Source organism: Phalaenopsis equestris, unplaced genomic scaffold (assembly GCF_001263595.1).
Source record: "Phalaenopsis equestris unplaced genomic scaffold, ASM126359v1 Scaffold000359, whole genome shotgun sequence".
Classification (NCBI taxonomy): domain Eukaryota; kingdom Viridiplantae; phylum Streptophyta; class Magnoliopsida; order Asparagales; family Orchidaceae; genus Phalaenopsis; species Phalaenopsis equestris.
The window spans coordinates 358,880-382,886 of record NW_018164801.1 but is presented as its reverse complement, the minus strand read 5'-3'; the positions used below and the strand labels follow the sequence as shown (position 1 = coordinate 382,886).

Below are 24,007 nucleotides of genomic sequence, written 5' to 3'. Positions count from 1 at the left end.
TATATATATATCTATATATATGGTGTACTAAAATAAAAATACAGTCAGTAAAGCAATGCCTTCAAAGACAAATAGTGCAAGTCATCAAAAGCCATAACTTTTGGCGGGACCCACAATCACAAGTCAATATTACAATCTATCTGTTGTACGTCCGAACGATGGTGTCCGTCTGTTGTACGTCCGAACGATAGTGTGAATCGCATCATGTCATCCATCTAACAAAATGATGCAATACACGCCATTGGTTACACGTTCAATTTACCATATGTAATATTTTCTCCGCAAATATTTGAATCATAAAATTTTATTTTTTTTTTTAATCCATTTTTAAATTTTGATGAAACAAATAAATTTATTGCATAAAAGTTGCTTTAATTTGAATTTTTCAATTTGAGTCTTCCAAAAACAAATGTGAACAAATCTTATTAAAATATTTTTATTTTCAAAATTAAGGATAGAAATATAATTAAAAAAAGGGCAGTACAATTATCATGAGTAAAATCTACCGCCGCGAATTTTCTAGCACGCATCAATTAGTATTTAAACATGAATTAACTAAAGTTACCCATTATAATCACGATTTAATAATAACCAATTTGGTTGTTGTCATTTTGATGAATTATATATATTTAATCAGTCAAAAAGTAAAATTTAATTTAAATTTTAATCATAACAGCGTCAAATAATTTACATTAATTAAATTTCATAATTATTATTATCGCTTGTTCATTGTAACAGTGATTGAATAATTATTCCATGAATAATCAAGACCAAAAGAAATATTACTTTAATGACACTTAAGATTATGATTAATCCCTAATTTCGGTAAATAAATACATATTTATTACTAATGAAGCGTGTTTATTAATTATCACTTAATTAAAATTTAATTACACTTTCAACAGACCACCAGTTAACCTCTTAGCAACAAATATATAAACAATTGAAATTCAACAGTAATTAAACATAATTACCATAATTAGCATCTAATTAGTCAAATAAATTAAACCATACTTAAGCATGTAAATACCATCACAAGGGGCATTTACATACATCCCAATTCCTATGAATTTACATATTTTACAACCAAACTTTGCTATTTTACATTAATACCACCCAAAATTTATATCACATAAAAAATATTGCATGTAAAAAATTGGAAGTCCAGGCGTTAATATGAAAATAGATAAGAATTGAATGGGTATGTATGCAAAATCTTCCAAGTCCAGAATCAGAATCCAAACAAACCACAAACTACTTTCATAAAAAAGAAATAATTGTAGATCAGACATTAAAAAGCTTCATGCATTAAATAAAGCTCCATCTTCAGCTCAATGAAGGCAATGGATGCTCTCCTAAACATTAAATTATATGCTTTCTAAGTCGAAACAAAAAGGGAGAAGAGAAATAAAGCTGAGCGGTACCTATCACATGAACTCTGCCCTCACTTACTGCTACATAATTAACCTCTGCCGAGTAAATTTCCAGGCGTGGATAGGAGACGCAGAGCCTGTCTGGCATTTATTAGCACAGAATGGGACCTGGAAACCTTCATTTTTCTCCTCTTGAGGAAATCCATGGAGTTCGCCAAGCACTGGGCGGGAGGTATTTTCTCCAGGAGAACGGTTTCAGGCCTGGGAGAGTATTGGTTGCAATTTAGATTTCAAATTTAAGAGTATACCCATGACAAAAATTATAATTGAAAAATTATAGATATACCCAGAGGATTTGCGTTTTTTCTTCGATTTAGTGGGTTTATGATTCACCGCCGCTTCTTCCTCGGAGTCAGAAGGGAAGGTTTGCCTGCAAAAATAGAGGAAGATTATATGATGAAATGTAGTGATGATGGTGAGGAGATTTGAAAAATAATAATAATTCAAATTTTGGGGCAACGAAAAATGGGAAGGGTGATGGGGTGTTTCTTAGTAGTTCTTCAAGCTCCCATCAACAAATGATAATAGGGAGATTTATGTACATGCCACAAGTCTTATGTATTGACATATTTGACACTTATACTTTAATATTTACTTGAGAGTTTCTTTGGCAGCACTTCTATTTTCAGTCCTTATTTTCGTTTCTACTTTTATTTTTCTAAATATATTTGATTAGTATAACTTTTATACATCTTATTTAAAAACACTCAAAACAGCTATAATAAGTTTAGATTTTTTTTTTAAATAACAATGACAATCAATCATGCTTTAATTTAAATCAAAATATAAACAAAACAAGATAAAGAGGTCTTATATAATGCCATAAAGCACATCACATTATAATATATGCATTGAAAGGTGTATTCTGTTTGGAAAAGCTATTATTAGTGATATTAAAGAATTAAGTGTCATATAAATAAATTTCAATGTTTAGATATTAGATGTGCAGCCAATTTGGCTTAGTAGTTAAGTGATTGGTCTCCAATTAAAAGGTCTAGAATTTAAGGCCTAGTACATAAAGATGTGTATACGAAATTTTAAAAAAAAAAAGCTTTAGATGTTAGATATGTAAATACATAAGAATTATGTGGTATGTAAGAAAATTCCATAAAATAATAAGGTGGGGAAAAAATCAAAGATTTTATGGGCATTTACTTACATACCACACAATTCTTATGTATTAACATATCTAAACACCAAAACATTCATATTTACATTCATACCACTCAAATATTTAAAATCACATAAAAAATACAGGCATCACTATTTTTGTAGAAGTAAAACATACCTTATCAAGCATAGGTTTACGATACCAATATGCTATAAGTGTAAATATCAAAATTTAAGTGTAAATATCAAAATTTAAGTGTTAGATATGTAAATACGTAAGAATTGTGTGGTATGTATGTAAATTTCTAAAGACTTTATAAAAAGGATTATCAGAAAATAAGGGACCCTTCTGAAATACATTTCATAAAGCCTCAATAACATTATCAAATACTACAGGATTACTAAAAGTAAATATAAGTACTATATGTCAATTACTCGGTAATTATTAATAAAAGTAGGAAGATTTACAAAAATACAACTCAATTCCCATCTACATAAAAACTCTCAAATCGTTCATATCACATAGAAAAAACCACCATTTTAACTTTTAAAAAGTAATTGTCATGTATATAGAAATTGAAGTTTAGGTGCTAGATATGTAAATAAATTGGAGTTGGGTGGTATGTATGTAAACGCCCTTAAATAGTAACATGAGAAGTTCAATTATCAGAGAAGGAATAAAGAGAACTTTACTTTTCACGGGCTACGAGGAGATCAACTATATTACTCGGAAGCATTTCAGGAATAGGTGGGGCTTCCATTTCTGCTACTGGTACACTCTCCTTGTCTGATTTAGACTGAATTTTTCTTTGCGCCCATTGCCGCCTCCTCTCTTTACCTTGCTGAGCCACCCTGGAAAACACAAGTTTTGAATCAATCATACAAGAAAATTTAAGGAAAGATTACAGAAAATGGATGCTTTTAAATATCTTGGATGAGAGAAAACAATCTTGATGAATGAGATGACATAACATTAGCATTTTTTTACTGGGGCATTTACATACATGCCATACAATTCTTATATACTTACATATAAAAAAACTAGGGTTCAATATTAATATACATGCCGTTCACATCTTTATCATCACATCAAAAATACCACCATCATTAACTTTTTTAAAGTGAAATACAACTTTTCATGCAAATACATAAGAATTGTGAAGGTGTTGTGAATGTAAACAGAAAATTTTAAATGTTAGATATGTAAATACATAAGAATTGTGTGGCATTCCCCTTTTTCATTTTTCAACCAAAATGTTTGTAGCATGTAAGGGTGAACAATATAAATAGTTTCAATTTAGGGCTTGTTTTACTTTATTTTATGTAGTATAGGGGCGTCCAATCATAATGGCAAAACATGGCTAAGATAAGCCTCAAAACATTTAAGGCGGGAGCAATGTTTGAAATTGCGCAATTGGGTGTTGAGGGGTTTTCCGTTTGAGAAGCAACGCGTAAGCTTCAAAGTAGTTTGAGGTGTTAGACTCACAGTTTGAAAATTAAGGGATAAAAATAATATATATATATATATATATTAAAGAAATTAACATTCAAGCATTGTAAGTGACAAATTACATTTCTATCAAAATAAAAAATTGTGTTAAGTCGCAAAATATCATATAACAACTTGTACAAAATATAAATATAAAGTAAACATCAACCGATTAAGTCAACAAACAAATATAAAACATGAAATAAAAGAACATAAAGTATCAACATAAGACATAATGAGTTCATCATAGTAGACTTCTGTCACTCATATCGTCCAACCAAAGTAATAAAATCCATAGATATAAATAAGGAAATAATAAATAATCAAAAATCAGAACAGCAGGCGACAACGGTGACAATAGGAGCAGCTGGTGGTGGTGATAGGAGCAGTTCGAGGCGGCAACGACAACAACAATAGGAGTTGCGGACAACGATGGCTACAGAAGAAGAACCAAGTAGCTATGGAAGAAGAAACAAGTGATTCATAATGGAAGCAAGCGATTGATGACAAACAGAGATGGTGGCAGCGATGATGGAAGCAGCAAGGGTGACAATGGCAGTGGTAGAAACAACAGACTACTATATTAGAAAGCTTAACTGGGGAGACGGGAGCTCTTGCATGTGAGATTACAGCTTTGGTTCGTATTTGAACCATCTAATATTGGGGAGACGAAAACCTAAGAGCTAGAGGCACGCCTCAATGGAATTCAAACGAGGCATACCTAAACCATGTGAGGCGTACGACTCACATTGCGTGCTTCAACCAATGTGAAGTGTATGTATGGTTAGGACACACGTCTCACCCGAATTGCTTGAGGCTTACATCTCATCAATTTTCTTCGATATTGCACTAAAGAGAGCCTCAAGGCACATTCAAATTGCACAAGTTTAAACAGCGGGAGCGAGTAAATTTATCCCTTTTAGGATGCATGTTCGACTCAATTTTAAGGCAATACAAGCATGAATAAAAATATGTCTTTTAAAATGCGAGATTAATCGTTTTGGACATTTTTTATGGAAGATAACAGTGACAAAAAAAACAAGAAGCCTTTATCCCACAAAGTAGGGTAGGCTACACATGAAGCGTTTTTATTTATTGTGTCCTATTGAGTCTCATATTTTCATTTAATTCTAACAGATTAAGATTATTTTTGATACAATGTGCCTAAGTCCTTTTAGGTCTACCTCTACATTTCTTAACATAAGTCAAATAAAAAACATCTACTCACCTAACCGAATCATTAGATGGTCAAAGTTTAATGTGACCAAACTATCTAAGACGATTCTCTCTAATCTTGTCTACACAAACCCTTTCACGGATAGATCCATTTCGCATTTTGTCTCTAAGTATCAAGCCACTCATCCACCTAAGCATTCTCATCTCAACAACCCCTAATATTGTTTAACGATTTTCTTTTGAAAGCCAACATTTTGCGCCATAAAGCATTGCAGATCTCACCACCATCTTATAAAATTTCCCTTAAGTGTAATAGATGGAAGACAACAATGTTCCCAATTGTCCAAATGAAATAATGAAGTTCTAATAATCTTTTATTTTAATTGAACCATTAAGTTTGCAGCTAATGTCATGAAAAAGAATATAATTATGTTGATATATTAGGGCTTTTTCGTAAAATATAGGTCAATATAGCATAAAAGGTGTTCATTCGTGGTGGAAAAACAATGCTAAGATAAACCTAAAAACATTTGACTAGGGCTAGAAAATTAATAAATGAAGAGATGGGAGTATCAAAAAAAATGCACTCAAGTTTGCCTAACAATGATCTGGATTTTAAAGTGAATAAATAAAATATTTTATATGACCAGGAGGAAAGCCATAGAAACAAGTCAAAATTTGACATGATTCATCAGTAAAGCACTGGTAAAAAAATAAGAATATTTACATAATACAACTCAATTCATATGTATTTGCATATCTAACACCTAAACTTCAACTTTTACGTACATTCCATCTTACCTATGCATGAAAAGGTCTATTCCATTTTTTAAAAGTTAAAATGGTTGTATTTTTTATGTGATTTGAAAGACTTGGATAATATAAATGTATAAAGTAAAGTTATGGTGTTAGATGTAAGCACCGAAATCTTTTTCTTTCCTTCTTATATTGCTGACTTACGAAATTTTGATTCTTTCCTTTTCTATTTTTCCTTTTCCTGCTCTCCCCCTGCCTCCTTCTTGATTTGTTTGAACCATCGCCTCAACACTCTATAAGATCGAGCTAAGGGCATCACCTCCTCCCGATCTCACTCCTCTCCCTCCTCCCTCTCTCTCTATTTTGCCCAAAACCATCAGCTTTGTGACCGGACCCGTGCGATACGATCGAGGTTAGAGCCAGTCGAGAAGGCAACAGTGGAACTGCAGGCGTGCAGCGACCACCAAAACTTCTTCCTCCTTTCGTCCACTTCTACTAGAAACTATTGAGGAAGATAACCCTCATCTTTGTCCCTTCTTCCCACCATCCTTAACGCACTTAAGCTTTTATAAATCTTGCAAAACCATCTTCCAACAGGATTTGCTAAATCATGGATTAAAGGCAAACTGGAGGAGAAACGTGATTTAAGAGATTGTAGGGTTTGAAGATATCACTTTTACTGTTTATTGAGTTAAGTGCTATGTATGTAAATCACCCAGAAATTTATCCAAGAAATTACAATTCTCCCTATCAAAATAAAACAAAAAAAAAAAATATTTTAATAATGATAGTTAAAATCAAAATTAATTAGGTTCATAATTTCTTACTTTTAAAAATAATATAATAACAATTTAATGACAATAATAATGATAATAATAAATGATGATCAGGTTGCACCTTTATAGAATAAATAAGTTTAATTGCATAATTATTTATATTTTATTTTTCTAAATGACGTAGAATCACTAATTGAATTGTCGAACTCATAAGAGCATGTGTTTGCCATCCCACAATACTTGTTTTTATTAGAGGATAAATGAACTCTTCCTAACTAGAAGTGTTAATCATTGTTATTTGTAGTAGATTCATAATTATTTTATAGAATTGTAAGCCATGCCCAAACTACTTTAATTATAATTTTGCATTTGTTATAGGCCTCAGTTATTGCTCATGATGAAATGACTGTCATTATTTATTTCTACGAATTTTCCATATATTTAAATAATCCTGCAATTATGATGTTCGTCTTTCCTTGCACTTTACTTTTATGAAATTACATGTGAATTCATATCATATCACAAGCCTGTGGGAAGTAGGACATTTCTAATATATTACACTTGTGGAAAGTTTGGTATGCTTGTGTGTGACAGTATGTAGATCGGTGAAATCCTTTTGGATATTGGCAAGCCAGACCGACGAGCCCATAGAGTGAATAATCTACAGAAAATCGTCAGATTTTTTTGAGTTGGTATTACCTTACCGATTTTAGAGTGTTTGTTAAAATCAAATATATAAATAATAATTTACAAATGAAGAATAATAAACTTAATTGGAAGCAATTGCCTGTTTTCTTATGATAAATAAACATATTTGATGTTTATTACTCTCTTGTAATTTTATAATGTTATATATGCACGTAATAATCATCTTTATTTATTGTTCATACTGCATGTTCTATTTCTCTTGTCGTTTACGCTTTAATAAATAGTTGTTATTTACAGAATATGTCCGTCAAACTCACTCACTGACATTTTGCATAACAGGTTCTATTCAACCACCAGTAGAACCGTCTCCACCAAAGCAAACTTTTCAATTTTAGATTTTCTGTCTTGTTATTATTTTAAGTATTTGTTCTAGCTATTGTATTTTCCTTTTTGGGTTTAGATAATCGTTTCTTGTTATAATTTCAATGTTGATTGAGTTAGTTTTCCGTTTTCATATAAGTTGTATCAGTAGACTATTCAGTATAAATAAAATTTACATTTCTTAGTTTATTCATATTTTTAATTGCATACAATCTTTCTTATAAAAATACAAAAAAAAAAATAATTCATTTCATCATGCCCTGCATTGTCGGGTTGTGTTGTCTTTTGGGCCCGGGGTGTGACATTAAATAAGTACATAGAAATTTGGTGGCAGATATGTAAATGCCCCAAAAAACAACAAAGTCAACTGAAACCTTCATCTCAATTCTACATTTCCTCGCAAGGAGATAGGTATGAGGATGCCAAAGAAACTCACTCAAGCCTTAATACTTTAAATCAAAGTGAAATATCAATCAAACTCATATTGTCACTCTCATCATCATCATTAACCTTATTCCCAATATTAGTGGTCATTCTCATGAAACCTTACTCTCCATTTCTTCTTTTCAGTGATGAATGAAAATTGTACAATACTTTTAGCACAACTTCTATTCACATTACATTTGGTCTACCCTATCCTTTTTCCCTTTCTAATCTTTCATTAGTAATTTTATACCATCTTATTAATACAGCTTCTACCCTTACCCTCTATTTTATATGCCAAGTTTACTTCTAGTTCCTTATTTTCAAACAGATGCCAACTTGATTTTCCCTTTAATATAATGAAACTACAAAGGTTTTAAGTAAGTAAACTATTTAAATCAATATTAAACATGAATTTACTAAATTAAAAATTACAAAAAGATCTAAGAAAACAACTTTTTTTTTTGTAAAAAGGAATGTCCGAAGGCTATTAGACAAGTCCCGATCATCCCTAGGTGTGCTAACATTCGAGTACCACACCCTACACACGAAGGAATTCGAACCCGTGACCTCAAGGGACTTACGACCTTCAGAGAAGTTGCTCTACCAACAGACCACGGTATGTGCACAATGTAATATCATTTGAGATATACCTTCTTCTAACATTTAACTAAATTGGTTATACAACAAAAAGGACATAGAGGCAAAGAAGCTCTTAGCATTGGTGGTATGCAATTGTTAAAGGTAGCACCCAATCAATGCATAGAGTACAATAGTACAAAGATATTGGAAAACCTAATCTCTACTAAAGGTGGTGTCAAGAGATAAATTAGCTAAATTAGATTGTTATGAAGAACAAGATTTAAAAACTAGAGCACTTATAGAAACCCGCCCCCTCCTCTCTCCCTCTATCTTATTTTTAAGAAGTATATCACTTTAATGATTATTCGTTAGGTTTCACTCTACAAATAAAACTTTATTCGAGCCTACTTGATGCAGTGGTTAGATTAGATAAATGAAGTGCTTAATTAGACTAATTAATATTTATGTAATAAAAAGGATTTAAATTAAAAGAATTTGGGTCATTTACTATACAAAATAATTTTCAAAAAATACACCTAAATTTAATATGATACCTGACTGAAGAAGCCAACATGGAACTCCGTGTAGATTCTAGTAGTGGTAGAATAATAAATCAAGTATGTAAATTAAAAAAATTCATTTATGATCTCAAGCAATTACAAATAGAAGCACATTGAAAAATGAGATTAATGAGCTGGGAAACTCAAAGAGAGATTGAATTTATTGCTGGAAAAAAAGGAGTAGCACAAGGACATTGAAATCCTCTCTCTTCTAATAATGGTGTCAAGAGATGAATTGGCCAAATAAGATTGCTAAGAAAATTAAGATTAATAAGCTAGAGTGCTTAGAGAAACCAGCTCCCTCCTCCCTCCTCCCCCTATTAATATTTTAATAAGTATATCAATTTAATGATTACAATTTAAACTAATAAAATCAACAAAAAAAAGTGCAACTAAAAATTGCAAACTAAGGAACAAGAGATAATATGGAATCAAAAAATGAAAATGATGAAAAGAAAAAAAGAAAAAAAAAATGGTTTAATAAAGTGAGAGGAGAAAATTTATTCAGATCTTCAGATCTACTTTATGCATCAGTTAGAATGAAAAATTATGCGCTAAATTAGACTGTTAGCATTTACATAATCGTAAGGACTTAAATTAAGGGAATTTTGATCATTTGCCACACAATAGAATATACAAAGAAACTATAAAAAATATAACTAAATTTAATAGGATACCTTAACGAAAAAGTATACATGGAACTCCATCCATGCTATAATTGTGGCAGAACAACAAATCAGGCATCTAAATTGAAAAAAAAAAAACCATTTATGATCTCAAACAATTACCACGACCATTATTTGAACGATTCATTCTTATGGTTGGTAAAAAAAATGAATAAGCTCATATCAATTACATGTTCTATAAATATGAGAATGAGAAACCAACAATCCTGATTGCATATATTGATGTAATTATCCTAACTGGTAACAATATGCTTGAAATTCGTTCATTGAAGAAAAAGTGAGTTCATGAATTGAAATCAAAACCTAAGACACTCATGATATGGAAGTCAGTAAAAATAACTAGGCCACCTCTCAAAAACAACTCCCAAAACCTTCTCTAAGCATTCTGAACACTTATTATAGGCTTACACAATAACATTGAGAAAATAGCAATGATCAAATATAATCATTTCTTTCTAATTTTCCATTAATTTCCTCTCATTTTTCCACACTCAACTTGTCTATTAAAAGACTTAGGGTTTGTTCGGGGCAGCTGCAGCTCATTGAATAATCTATGGATAAGTTGATTAAAAATAATCTTCTGATAAGCTAAGTGTGGTAGCTATTACAAGTTTTTATCTTTTTGGAAAAGCCAAACCGCTGCCAAAAAGCTACTACCGCACTTAGATAAGTGCGGTGTGAAAACGCTGTTTTCAGTATTTTCAAAACACATAAGCTGCCAAAAAGCAGTTTACCCAAACAGGACAGGTGCGTTTTCAAAGGACAGGTCAGGTGCGTTTTCAAAACGCCACCGCACCAAGTAAGCTGCCCCAAACGGGTCCTTAATCAATAGCCAACGATTAGATTAATATCACAAATTAAGCTTAATTATAATTTTTAAAAGTCCATTTAAATCTAGATAATATTTCATTATCAAATGGCACTCATCATGCACTTCTCCCTTAATCACCCATTATTAAATATAAAAAATTAAATTATCAATGATTGTGTTTCACGCAAACCAAAGCCTGGTTGATTTTCAAACTTTCCTCAATTTGAGTCAAAATCTCAACCTCATTTAGTGATTGCACTTCCTAGGTGCTCTAACAATACTCATGTAGCTTTTCTACAGCAAAAAATTACTCCAAGATTTAGGATCCAAATCAAGGTCAATACCCATGCACCTGGGTGGTAATGAAGCAAATATAAATCAAACTTTAATCATGAAAGGTTTAAAATAAAAAACACGATAAAGTAAATAAACCAATTTTCAATTGAACTTTATTTTACCAAGATATTAGAAGAATAATGACCCCATTGGTCTCCAAATAGCTCGAAGAACACAACCAAAAGCCTTCACATAGCAAGAGACTAAGCATAAATCACTTGTTAGAAGAGTGCATCATCAAAGTTTTTGATAGCAATAATAGGCTCAAAATTTCAAAACTTTTCAATCATAATCATCATATTACGTTATTATATGCATTTTCCATTGGCAATACACATTCACAATAATAATGACCATCAAAGATCAGTGTTGCATAGCACAAATCTCCTTCCATTAGAAGATTAAAATGCTAAGCAACTAACCTTTCAAGCTTGCTTGTAATGTTTGAAACAAATTCCTTCCACCAATTTTTGTATAATCTTAGGACCTGTTTGTTTTAGATTTTATAACCGGTTTTTTATTTAAATCGCATTTTTAACTGTTTGGGTCGCTCTGTTTCGTTGTCCCGGTTTTGAACCGCATCACGATTTTAATGTTTTCACGGCCGTGGGCGCTGGGCCACATCCGCTGTTCGCAAATAAACAGCGAGGGCTTTTTTCCTTTGCTACCCCCGCTTTCATCCGTTCTCACTAGCAATACGTTCGCCCCAAACGTATCCTTCGGTCCTTGCTCTTGCTTTCCTAAGCATGTGTCTTCCCTCTTGCCTCCTCACATTTCTCTCGCATGTCATGTCTTGATTGAAGGAGAGAAAAAAACTTCTCTACCGATCGTCGCCTAGCCTATTGTGAGGAGAAAAATATGTTGGATTTACTTTCTTTTGGTATATATCATGCCCTAGATTTTTTTTTGGTGTTCAATCCGATGGTGAGGAGAAGAACCATGTCCATTTGCCTTCTCATAATTTTTTTTTCAGTTTATATCATCAGATCGAAGGGGGTGATTGCATATGGTTGAGAATTTGCACTTACATACCACACGATTCTTCTTTATTTTCAGATTCACACCCAAAATTTTTTTTAAAAAAAAATTTTTCTGTAACGCATTTACTTGAGCTCAAGGCGTTGAGCCCAATTTCAGATTTTAAATCCACTTTGGGTGGCTTCTAGAGCGGATTTCAATATTGTTGGTTTAAGAATTTGTTTATCCTCAATACAATTTATAAATGTATTAGGAAGATTTTTCTCTTATATTTCTCTTATGTTTTCCAGTTTAGGGCATTTAACATACCATATGGTTTTGCGTACATTTGCTCACTAATTTCGAATATCACCTGACAATTATGCAAATTTTATTATGCTTTAGTGTATAGGATGTTCTCTTATTTATCATATAATCATTGAACTTACAGATACAAGAACAAATGGGCGACAAAAGGAACAACAAGTCATCAGCTATTTGGGAAAAAAGAAACGAAAATAATTTTTTGTGACATATGCTTAAGAGAAATTGAGTTAAGAAATAGACCAACAACCCATTTTAGCAAAGAAGGTTGGCAAAATATTACCAAAATATTTCAAGAAACTAAGGGTTGATTGCATGACCGAACACAGTTAAAAAACAAGTGTGACCAGCTAAAAAAAAGATTGAAAATTTTGGAAAGAGCTCAAAAGAGGATCTGTCGGACTTGGTTGAGATCAGATTAAGAACACCATTGATGCATCAGCTAAATGGTGAAAGGAGAAGTTAGAGGTAAGATAAATTTTAAATAAATTGTAATTCTATCTTAACAATGTGTTGAGTTTGTTTCGACTTTTTATTTTCATTGTATGAATGATAGGTCGTATCAATTGCTAAAAATATTAGGTATGGTGGCATCGAACCAGAGCTGGAGGAGAAACTTGATCTCATGTTCGGCGGTGTTGCCGCAACGAGTGGTAATGTCTAGACTTCTCAAGAATCACAAGAACACAGAGATAGCCCAATTGAACCAACTCAAAGAACATCACATGACATCCATCATCACAGTGAATTCAGTCATGCTAGTGCACAACCCTCTTTAAAAGCAAGGACTGGTCGCAATAAAAAAATTGGTCCTTCTTATCTGAGGAGTCCAAAATCAGAATTGGTTACAACACGTACCAATTTATCTTCTGAATCTAACACCGTAAAAGCCTCCTCATCTATTCCTGATGTGATGAAGATTTTGGAGAAAAATGCAGAAGTTTATAAGGACATGCAATTGTATCTATACTCCATGAAGCTACTTAATGATCTTGTTAAGAGGAATTTCTTCATATTGATAGTCATTAACTGTGTTTCTTTTATGAACATTAAATAACAAATTTATGTCAATTCTATGTTATTTCAAGTGGAGTCTGCTTATTAAGCTTCATATCTGTAAAACAACTACTCTTATAACTATGTTGGTGTCTATGCTTTCTAATGGTTAATAATAGAACAATTACTTATTGTACTAGTTTTAAATGTGCTAAACTATGGTTTGATGTTGTCATTCGCCTTGAATTGTAATGTTATTATGTGTTTGTAATATGTTTGGTCCCAATGTTAACTCTTTTTTATATATTATCACGTGGTAATGTTGTTGTTTATTTCAGCAATGGACGCTACCAGTATAGAACATACAGAGTGTTGCAAAAAAATTGTTGTTGCGACTATTTGTTTGCTTACCAAGTACTACAATTCATATATCGCTAGGACTCCATGTATGACATCGTCTTTCACGGGTGATAAATGGATAGGTGAAATGCTTCAAAATAATCCAACATGTTTCATATAAGTCAAGTGATCTTTATGGATCTTTTAAGTGTGCTCATGGTTCCTCGAGAATGACTTCATAGGAAGTATTGGCAATAACCTTATATATATTGTCACATAATCCGTTTATAAGAGCAGGCTATGAGAGATTTCAACATGCAACCAAAACAATAAGTAGGAATGCTTTAGTACGCATGTCTTTCGAAATCATCAAGCCTGAAGATCCAACCTTTCAATATATCTCAATTCAAATCTTATGTGATTCTTAGTACATGTCATACTTCAAGGTAAGTTCCACAATTTTTCATTTATTAGCGAGATGTAAATTCTGAAATCTAATCCAACGTATTTACATAAATAGGATTGTATTGGTGCAATTGATAGTACACATATTGACACGCGTGTGTCAAATGCTGAAAAGATAGCATACATTAGATGATGTGGTTCACCCACACAAAATATAATGACGGTGTGCAACTTTAATATGGGTTTTACATTCGTTATGACTGGGTGGGAGAAAAGCACTTGTGAAAGTCATACACTTTCTAATTTACCACCCGATCTCGTGTGCACAATTTTCCACTCCCATCTCAAGATCAGTTGATAGTCCAGTAGATTCTTTCAATGAATTTGAGTGAAGTTAGCTAATTGCGAACAACTCTTACATGAAAATATTATTTAGTAGATGTCGGTTATCCATTAAAACGAGATTTTTTTAAATTATTTCCAAACACAAAATACCACATATCAGACTTTGAAAGGGGAAGTTAAGTTGTACGAGGAAGGAATGAGATGTTCAACAAGCGTCACTCATCACTAAAGGGTGTCATTGAGAGGGCCTTTGGTGTTTGAAAAAAAAAAAAGGGTAATTCTTCGTGGTATGCCAACATATCCTTTCGAAAAACAAGTTCAAATTGTTGTCACAACAATAACCCTCCACAATTACATTCGTTGTCATCATTAACAATATGATATTGATTGCGCAAGTGTTAACGAAAATGAATCAGTACTACCTAAAGCATATGAATATTGAATGGGTCGAACAATTAAGGACAACAAACGGGTAGTCAGTCAAACCGTAGGAGATGGTGAAGGTGCCGAAGAGATGGCAAAATTATGTAAAGTAATCAAAGATTCTTTAGTTAACAATTGATGTTTTATGTTGTAATTCAATCTCGCTGCAGGAAATGTTTTGCTATTTTTAATTGATTATGCCTCTGGTGGAATGCACAAACCAATTTGTTTCCATTCCTTCATAATTTCAGTGCCTTTGTGTTTTTCTATGCATTTTTTGTACCATTTGTTTTTGAGGAAAATATTTTGCACTTGACTATTCATGGTTTTAGAGTGGCCATTATTCTTTTTTCTAGAGTTGAATATCAAACTTGGGTGTTAGATATGTAAATGCATAAGAATAGTGTGGTTTTTGTTCGGATAAGAATTGTGTGGCATTTCAGTGGTTTTGGTTCTTCTTTAGATAAATTTGATCGAATCAGGATGTAGGATCGCTTGAGGAAAAAGGAATGCTACATTTGCTAAAGAAATCACAAACACCAAATCAAACATTTGGGAGTATTCAAATTTCTACAGATTTTAATTCCTACATCTTTAGTAAATATAATCATGTATTTAATATCATTTGAAAGTATAGTTCAACAACCAAAACCTGTAGGAATGTGGTTTAACCATATGAGTTTGCAAATAAATTTTCTTGTCATTATTGATGACATGGTTGAAAATGTGAGGTCAGAAATCTGAATTAAAATTATTAAGTAGAAATTAGTTATCTTCCTGACAGTTTTCTAATTTTATAGTTTTTTTAAAATTTGTAGTTGTGAAACATCATACAAGACGTCGAACAGTTGCATTGAGAATTGTAAATGCATAAGAATCGTGTGCTTTTGGTTCGGATAAGAACTGTGTAAATGCATAAGAATTGTGTGGCAAGCTCTAGCATGGTGATGTTGTGTCTTTATCGATCTTTTGCATTTGTATATTTTTCAATGGTGATGGTGTGGCATGTCCAAGCTTTTGCATTTACATAGTTGTCAATGGTGATGTTGTGACACATTTCATTGTTTTTAAAAGTGATGGATAAATTGGGACAATTTGTTTTTTCTATTAGTGAATGCTTTAATTTTTTAGTGGATGCGGCATTTCCAAGCTTTACTGGAGTGGGTAGATATGTCAGTTTTTATATCCATATGAATGGTCATGTTGCGGCACCTTTAATTATGGACATGAAGTATTATGTTATGTGTGAACCAATTGAGAACAGCAGATTGAATACCTTTTTTGGTTATAATACTATTACTGTGGGCTTCACTCAATATACTCTTAACATTGCTTGATTAATAAGCCATTGCCTGTCCAAATTAAATTCCTCGTGGATGATCAACGATTGGGCTCTCGTCAAGTGCTCTCAGTCTCAATTGTTGCATCTAATGCCATGTGCTTGGTTTTGAGGAACTCTAGGTATAATTTGTAGGCTTGTTAAGCTAATTTTTATGTATTTATACCACCCAAATCATTCATATCACCTAAAAAATACCCGTATTTATATCAATATGCTTCCAATGGTGACTTTACGGCATCTTTGGATGACCGAGTTATACTTAGATAACCAGTGTTGCCATTGCCACTGAAATCTAAGGATAATGTTCCGTGGAAATGGAATTCGGTGGTCTGTATATGGCGGTATGCATATGGTATGTATATGGTGGTATGTATATGGTGGAATCTATGGATACTGATCAATAGGAATTGGATGGTATGTACATATCTACCACATGCGATCCTTTACTGAAAATGCAGAAGATGGATTAGCTAGTAGTGAAAATATTTCTCCTGTGATGGGAATTCAGTGGCGTGCATGTAATATACGTGGCTGCTATAAATGGTCTGTTATATTGCCTGTTGTTTTTTCCTTCCCCACTTTGCTTCTACTTTGGTTGTTATATACTAGCAGTGGTAAAGTGCAAGCCAAAATGGTTGGGAATATGGCCTTTCTAAAATGCTTAATGGCTGGCTGAAATACTTTTGGTGTTATATAGAGCAGCCATATGAGATGGCTGGGAAGATTTTTTTGGTGATGAATAATACTATTTTAAACTTCTTTAATATACGTAGCCATAGTCTTTCTATTCCTTAATTGGTGGTATGTATGTAAAATGCCGCTTTTAAATACAAAACCTGCATCCCTTTCTCCTTTACCTTCCACATGAGAACGAATACGGTGGTATGTATGTAAATAGATAGAAACTATATGATATGCATGTCAATTCTACATCATCACCTCATGAAGAATTTAAGAACCAATTGTACATCTGCATGCTGATCACATGAATGATTTTGACAATGCTTGGATGAGAAAAGGAGTATCATGTTTTTTTGCTAATGCTTCGACGAATGAGTCATTAGAAGGTTTACGAATTAGTTTCATATGGGCAATATTATTAAAATCTGTATAGGTCTTTAGAATGTTAAAGATTTTATTATTTGTTTGGGAACTGCTTTCATATAGGCAACAAGCTTATGCTTAAATTTATATCATTCGTATGTTGCTATTCGTGCTACAAACACATATCACTTTTTATTATTTTTCGATCTGTGTTTGATGTGCAAAGTTGTATTAGAGTTAAATTTGTATTTTATGAATCATCTTCTATTTTCGGAATCGCATGAATCATTTCCAAAATTTTCTAAGCTCATATTCCTTCAATTCATGTTAAATTTTATTGCAGAATTATTTTATCAAAAATGAGCTCAAGCAATTGGACAAACTCAAAGGGGAGCAAACATTGACTAGTCTTTTGTGATTGCAACCTGTTGTGCGTTGTATTCACGGCAACAAAGGTGATAATGTAGGCAAAAAGTTCTACATATGTCCCAAAAATTTAACAAAAAAAGATAGCAGATTTTTTTTACTGAGTTAATGAACTGAGAGATGCAATACAAGAGCGAGGTGATGAAATAATAAATGAATTTGATGATACAGAAAAGAATGATCTGAAGAACTTGAAACTTCTTGTGAATGTCTTATTTTTGTTTGATGTCATCGTAGCATTGCTTTTACTGTTACTAACGTTTTATATGTTTTGATGATGTTTATGTATTTTAGAGGACAAACTGTACTGCTACTTTAAATTTTTTTGGTAAGCAAAATCGTCTTTTTAGCTAAGATACAACTTATGTTGAATGTATGTTTGTATGATTATTTTGAGGGCATTATTTTTTGTTAGTGCTTCTACTTGAATTCTCTTATGGACTTGTCAGTGATAATAACTTGATAAATTGACATTGTATTGATTCCACATGCAGCAATTTTAGAACTGTGTTTTCCAAACAGAACTGTGTTTATATATTGAGAGGCATTACAGTCATTACTCAGCAGACAACACTTTTAGAATTGTGTTTTTCAACAGATTTTTAACATCAAGTTCTGAATTGATCTCTTCCACAACCATAGCTGAAACAAATTCAACTTTAGTTGTCTTGACCTTGCCTACTTTTACATCTCCTTAGAATGTTCAGTCTCTCAAACGACTCTACCCATTAAGTCTTTCAATGATCATACCGTGGCCATGATCACGATATTAATTGCAAATAAGTTTTATGATATGCGTGACCTAGAAGGCCGTCATTCTTTAGTGCAATATAAAGTATTCTCCATTGGCATTCATGTTGAATTTCCTCTCTAATACATAAGACTGCAATTCACATACAACATTACTTTCTAAAATGTATAATGTTAAATTTAAAGTGATCATGCTCAAGCTGTCACAACTTGAGCAAGCTCTTAAAGCAATTGAGAGGCTTGTGCGAGTTGATAATGTATCACACATTTTAGTATTTACAATCATCACAAAATGCAATGCTTTCAAGCTTCAATTTTGAGTGTTATCTGAAGAAGTTCGAATAAGATTGCAGTTGAAGCCAAGTGAATGAACAAATCCCTCTTTTTTATCAATATAATTGAAGGTTCCTTGTCATGATTGAGTTCGACAACATCAAAGTTCAGAAGATGTGGCTCCTCCATGTTGTCTTTGAGATAAATGCATACGAGGCAAGTTGGCCTTTTTATGCTCCAAAAAATATCCATGCTACTTTTATCCGTTCTGACTTCCATTCACAATAGTTCATAAAAGCCTTAAAAGGACAAACATTCGTCCTCATAATTTGACACGACTCAAGGATCCACAATATATCACCATCTAACCTAGTAATCAGCTAGGTAATTAGTCACAAAAAAAAAGTTCTTTTAGACCATCCTACAACCATTGGAATTATTCAATGATGATGAACTCCAAAACCATGGTCATAGTTAACGAGGCGGAAAATCACTTGTGTAAACAAGTCAAGCACTCACACAAATCCCTTGTTGTACTCTCATATCCTATATTGATCTCAACTAAAGCATCAAATGTTAAATCTGCAGAATCTTTAAGTTGGAATATAGTCTTAATAAAGTTATGGTCTTAGAAGGTGGGTTGACTTGGCTAAATTCCTTAGCAGGATGTATTTATATAAAAGGAACCTAAAATTCATTATAGAATGAAGAATGAAGCATTACATGGGAATTCAATAATGGTCTGATCAGTTCCAAAGCTCTCCCTAGTAAATCAGACAACAAATCAATTTCAATATCACCCAAATATCCTCTTTGCTCGTGGGACCACTTGACCGGACATCGAAGAAGACAATGCAATCATTTTTTTAATCCAATGGCTAGGATGAAGCAACCCTAGTTAGGTCTAATAGCGACGCCCACAATATTATTCAACTTGCAGTTTCCAAACAGCCATTAACAACTCTATAATCCAAATAAGTAACAATTGAAACTTTCAAAGCTATATGATATAAATGCGCGCCCAAAAACAAAGCGGGAATCAATTACCTTATCTTATTCTCTCTCAGAATTTTTCTTATTTGTTCATCTTGCTTTAAGCCCTGCAAACAAGCGACGTTGAACATGAGAATACAAAAGACAGCATCAAATAGTTACATTATAAGACCTAGCAGCAAAAGATGAATAAAGAAGATCGATAAGCATAGAACCCCTATTTTCTTTGCATTATTAGTTGAAAATGATTTATTTTACGAACTTGCTCCGAAGTGAGCTCCTCCGGCGCATCTTCGTCTTCGTCTCTTAGCATCTTTTCCCACGTACCGCCTTCGATTTTCCGGCGAAGTCCGGCAACTAGGTTTTCAGCCCCGACTCTGTATGGAACGTCGGATAAAGATGCGCTCCTTAGGTCAAGTCTCCATTCGATCAAGTTAAATCGATATTCTGAAAATTGGATATAAATTTATACAATTATATAAATCAGAGAAAATTTTATTTTCATGCATACAATCTTATTTATTTATATATCTAACATTTAAATTTTAATATTTATTTACATAAATTTATAAATAAAAAAACATTTTGCTTTAAGAGAATTGCGTGCAGAACTAAAATTCATAACAAATATTGCTATATAAATAATATATGTAATATATTTTTATATAAAAAAATATATATATATATATATATATATATATATATATTGATTCTTGAATGCGTGTATTTCATATTTTAAAAATTTAGATAGTATTTCTGATATAATATAATGATTTTAGTAGTATAAATATAAAATCAATGTTTAAGTAGTAGATATAAAAATGCATAATTGGTTGTAGTCTATGTAAATATCTTCATAAAACTTTATATGAAATTTTTGAAAATAAAAATTATTTTGAGTTTGAAATTTACACGCATAACACACTTCAAATTTATATAGCTCACACTAAATTTTTTATATTTACACATATACCATTTAAATCAATCATTTCACATCGAAAGTAATAATATTATTATTTTTTAAAAATAAAATTCATATATTTACGTATAACTTGTAAATATTATATAAATATAAAAATTTAGGTGTGAGACATGTAAATAAATAAATAATTATGTGCTATTTATTTATTTATTTATTTATTTATTTATTTATTTATTCATTCCTGCATAGTTCATGTGGAAAGGCCTCGCCATTTGCCAACTTGGCTCAGCTAACAAATATAATACAAGAAAAGAACTCAAAATCTTCTTCGGAGTAAACTTCCCCTAAGCAGTGTGTTAGTGATCCGACTTTGGCGAAACTCGCCATGCGAGTCCTTCTTCGCCGGCTTCGCCAGCAAACCCTAAAGAAGGCGGCTCGGGGGCTCGAGATCTCTTCCAGTTGAGGCAGAGATCACAGCATGTCGGAAGACTCCTTCAGTCCGAGCACTCAGGAGCTTCTGCTTCGCCGGCTTCGCCAGCAAACCCTAAAGAAGGCGTCTCGGGGGCTCGAGATCTCTTCCCGTTGAGGCAGAGATCACAGCATGTCTGAAGACTCCTTCAGTCCGAGCACTCAGGAGCTTCTGAACAATGCCTGTGCCGGAGCCTCTGCAGGTAAGTGGGCTGAGTTTAGGGTTTTGGGCTTGTTTAAGAAGAGATGGATTCGTGTTTTTGATTCCCCATTGTTTAGTGGATGAATTCTTTGTGTGGTTTGTCAGGGATCATCGCGGCCACGTTTGTTTGTCCCCTGGATGTGATCAAGACGCGACTACAGGTACTCGGGCTGTCCAACTTGCCACCTTCTGCCACCGGAGGTTTACTTCTGTTCTTCTTCTTTGTCCATTATGAAATAGGAAAGTTTTAATTGCGATAGAAGGCAATTTCTTGCGGGGCAGACTTTGAATTATTTTGTTTATACTGGTTTATTTAGATCACTCAGTTAGAATTTTGCGCCTTTTGTTGAGAGAGAGAGAGGGATGAAGAAAAAGATGAAGCTTTGAGCCTAAAATTGATTCATTTGTCAATTACTATGAATGGATACCGTATGGGGTGCTTGTAGTTTGTTGGTTGGGCTCTTTACATGTGCCAGTAAAATTGCAGTTGCATTAAGCTCACAAAATTTGAAATTTATGATAATTTTTTAAATTCGTATAAATTTTCAAACTTACTATAATTTAATATTTTAATTTAATTTTATTATTAATATATATTTTTTACATTTTATTTTATATTTTCATATGGTGTGAGAAAAATATTTTGAATTTAAATTACTTAGAACTTAGTATTAATAATAATTTATGCATCTAAGAAATATCTAAAATCATACGGGCAACGGCAAAGGATTTGGAAAGTTTTTTTTTTTTTTAATAAAGTGTCATGTGTGAATTATTCATCTTGAAGATTTCAATTTTTTTTTTATTTTTTTCAAAAAAAAAATGTTAAGACTAGTTCTCTAAGAAGATTAGAATATTTGATGGAAAAAGTAATGATGAAACATATAAAATCAGTTGAATACTTCATACTAGCATGAATTGGTAATTGTTCTTAATATTGTAGAAGTGAAGGTAATTCTATTAAAATTACTTATTAATTTGAATATTATAATTTTTTAATTGGGTAATTGTAATGATGTGGAAATAGATTGACATAAATGGCAAAAATCTTTGCTTGATAAAGTTTGGAGGCACTATGTTAGTGGGTGCTAGAACTAATAATGTTCATTTGCATCAAATACACATATTTTTCAACTACTTTTGCTTCTTTAAGTTTAAATGAAAGTTTATTTTCTGTATGATGATTCTTATTGTTTTTAATATAAAATCGGCACAAAAAAGGCCATGTAATAAACTAAAGGCAATTGCAATATAGATTATAACTTCTTAATGCAAATCATATTCTCTTATTTTAAGCAAAATTTTTGGTCTTATTCACATGTTATTCAAACTGCACAGTTTCTTCTTTTTTAATGCTTACCTTTTGTACTTGCTTCCACGCCTTCTTAATTTTGTGGCGCAAATATAATTAAAACAATTCAAGTACCCTAATGGTGAGATCATAGATAATTAGTAAAGAAAATAACTCATAATTCTAGCTGCAATTAATAATATTCTTTCTGAAACTCAAATTGTATGGGAAAATTTTTTCTTATCTTCCTTTTCTGTTTGTGACGTTAATCTCCTTTGTATTGTTACAAATTAAACCAACTAATAAGATGTATGGTCAAAGAAGTGGAATGTGAAGCCTTGAGAAAGAAAAAAAGAAGGCCTTAGACGAACCAAATAACAGCAGAGAGCATGAAGTTATTAAAGTTTAAAATTTGGCCTCAATGAATTGTTCACGTTCTAGGTAGGTTGATAATTTTGACATACATGATAAAATGTAAATGGGTCAACGAATTGCACATTTTTTATCAGGACATTGGCAAGTATAGAAAAAATAGTGATTACAAGTTTTGTTTAAGTGAAATTCTAAACATATCAACCGATTGAAAGTGTTTTGCATCTTGTTTTTTTCTCATAACTATTTTCAATTTCAACTCTTCTTTTTCCTTTCTCTCATTCTCTTTGATCTCAATGAAATAAGAAGCATTAATAAAACAAAATATTTATTCATGTCTGATATCTTTACTTTTCTAGCCAAATACACTCCATATATTAGAGCATTTGCTCTGCATAATCCCCTAATTTTAGATCTAATACTTTTGATCTACAGGCCACTACTTGATGAAAAAGTTTACTCAGTTTTATCATCCAAAATCTTCCCTATTTTTGTTAGCTGCTTTTTCTACCACAAAAACAGGCAGAAAACAGGAACTAAACAACTTCATTGACCTGACATGTAAATGTGTTATATTTTCTTTCGCACCTGTTTTTTTGTTTTCTTTTTGTATGATTCAGCAATCTTTCATTCCAATACATTTCATGCTCCCATAAACTAACTGATAATGATTTCGATCTACTGGGCATTGCTTAGTGATTTGTTTGAAGCTTTGCATTTTATTTACTAATTAGAATGCCTTACTAATAAAATAACATATTTTTTAAGCCGGCTCTTGGTTAAAGATTTAGTTGCCGATTCATTCTCTCTTGGGGCCTGGGGGAGTGATCTTTCAGTCAGTCAAGGGTGCGTGTCAGTTATATTGTTTTCCCTATTTTTAGCAAGGATTTCATATATTTTTTCTTTGATGTTGTCCAAGTTTTTGGCCTTAGATATACTTAGTAAGCGCTTTTTTTTTAGGGGGGGGG

The 24,007-nt window shown here is 32.3% G+C and overlaps 2 protein-coding genes across 2 annotated transcripts in view; one reads left to right on the top strand and one right to left on the bottom strand.

The window, feature by feature from the left end:
• Positions 1 to 1,175: 1,175 nt before the first annotated feature.
• Positions 1,176 to 20,773, bottom strand: LOC110026210. The gene is made up of 6 exons (XM_020727072.1): positions 20,758 to 20,773; positions 20,047 to 20,231; positions 19,839 to 19,891; positions 3,237 to 3,395; positions 1,720 to 1,803; positions 1,176 to 1,634 (listed from the first exon to the last, which is right to left on the bottom strand). Exons 1-6 carry the CDS (start codon positions 20,771 to 20,773, stop codon positions 1,463 to 1,465), a joined length of 669 nt encoding a protein of 222 aa, XP_020582731.1. The 3' UTR covers positions 1,176 to 1,462.
• A 459-nt stretch (positions 20,774 to 21,232) lies between these two features.
• LOC110026274 (nicotinamide adenine dinucleotide transporter 2, mitochondrial-like) overlaps positions 21,233 to 24,007 on the top strand; it is a 20,734-nt gene continuing 17,959 nt past the window's right edge. The window contains exons 1-2 of the mRNA XM_020727156.1: positions 21,233 to 21,377; positions 21,482 to 21,577. Of these exons, the coding sequence (XP_020582815.1) occupies positions 21,308 to 21,377; positions 21,482 to 21,577 (166 nt within the window). The 5' untranslated portion in view covers positions 21,233 to 21,307. The remainder of the gene's footprint in view (positions 21,378 to 21,481; positions 21,578 to 24,007) is intronic.

Excerpts from the sequence above, each read along its gene's own strand:
- LOC110026210 (XM_020727072.1), bottom strand. Across the intron at positions 19,892-20,046 it reads AGGAGCTCACTTCGGAGCAA|GGCTTAAAGCAAGATGAACA; the intron begins GTTCGTAAAATA and ends GCTTGTTTGCAG. Across the intron at positions 1,635-1,719 it reads AAAAAACGCAAATCCTCTGG|GCCTGAAACCGTTCTCCTGG; the intron begins GTATATCTATAA and ends ATACTCTCCCAG.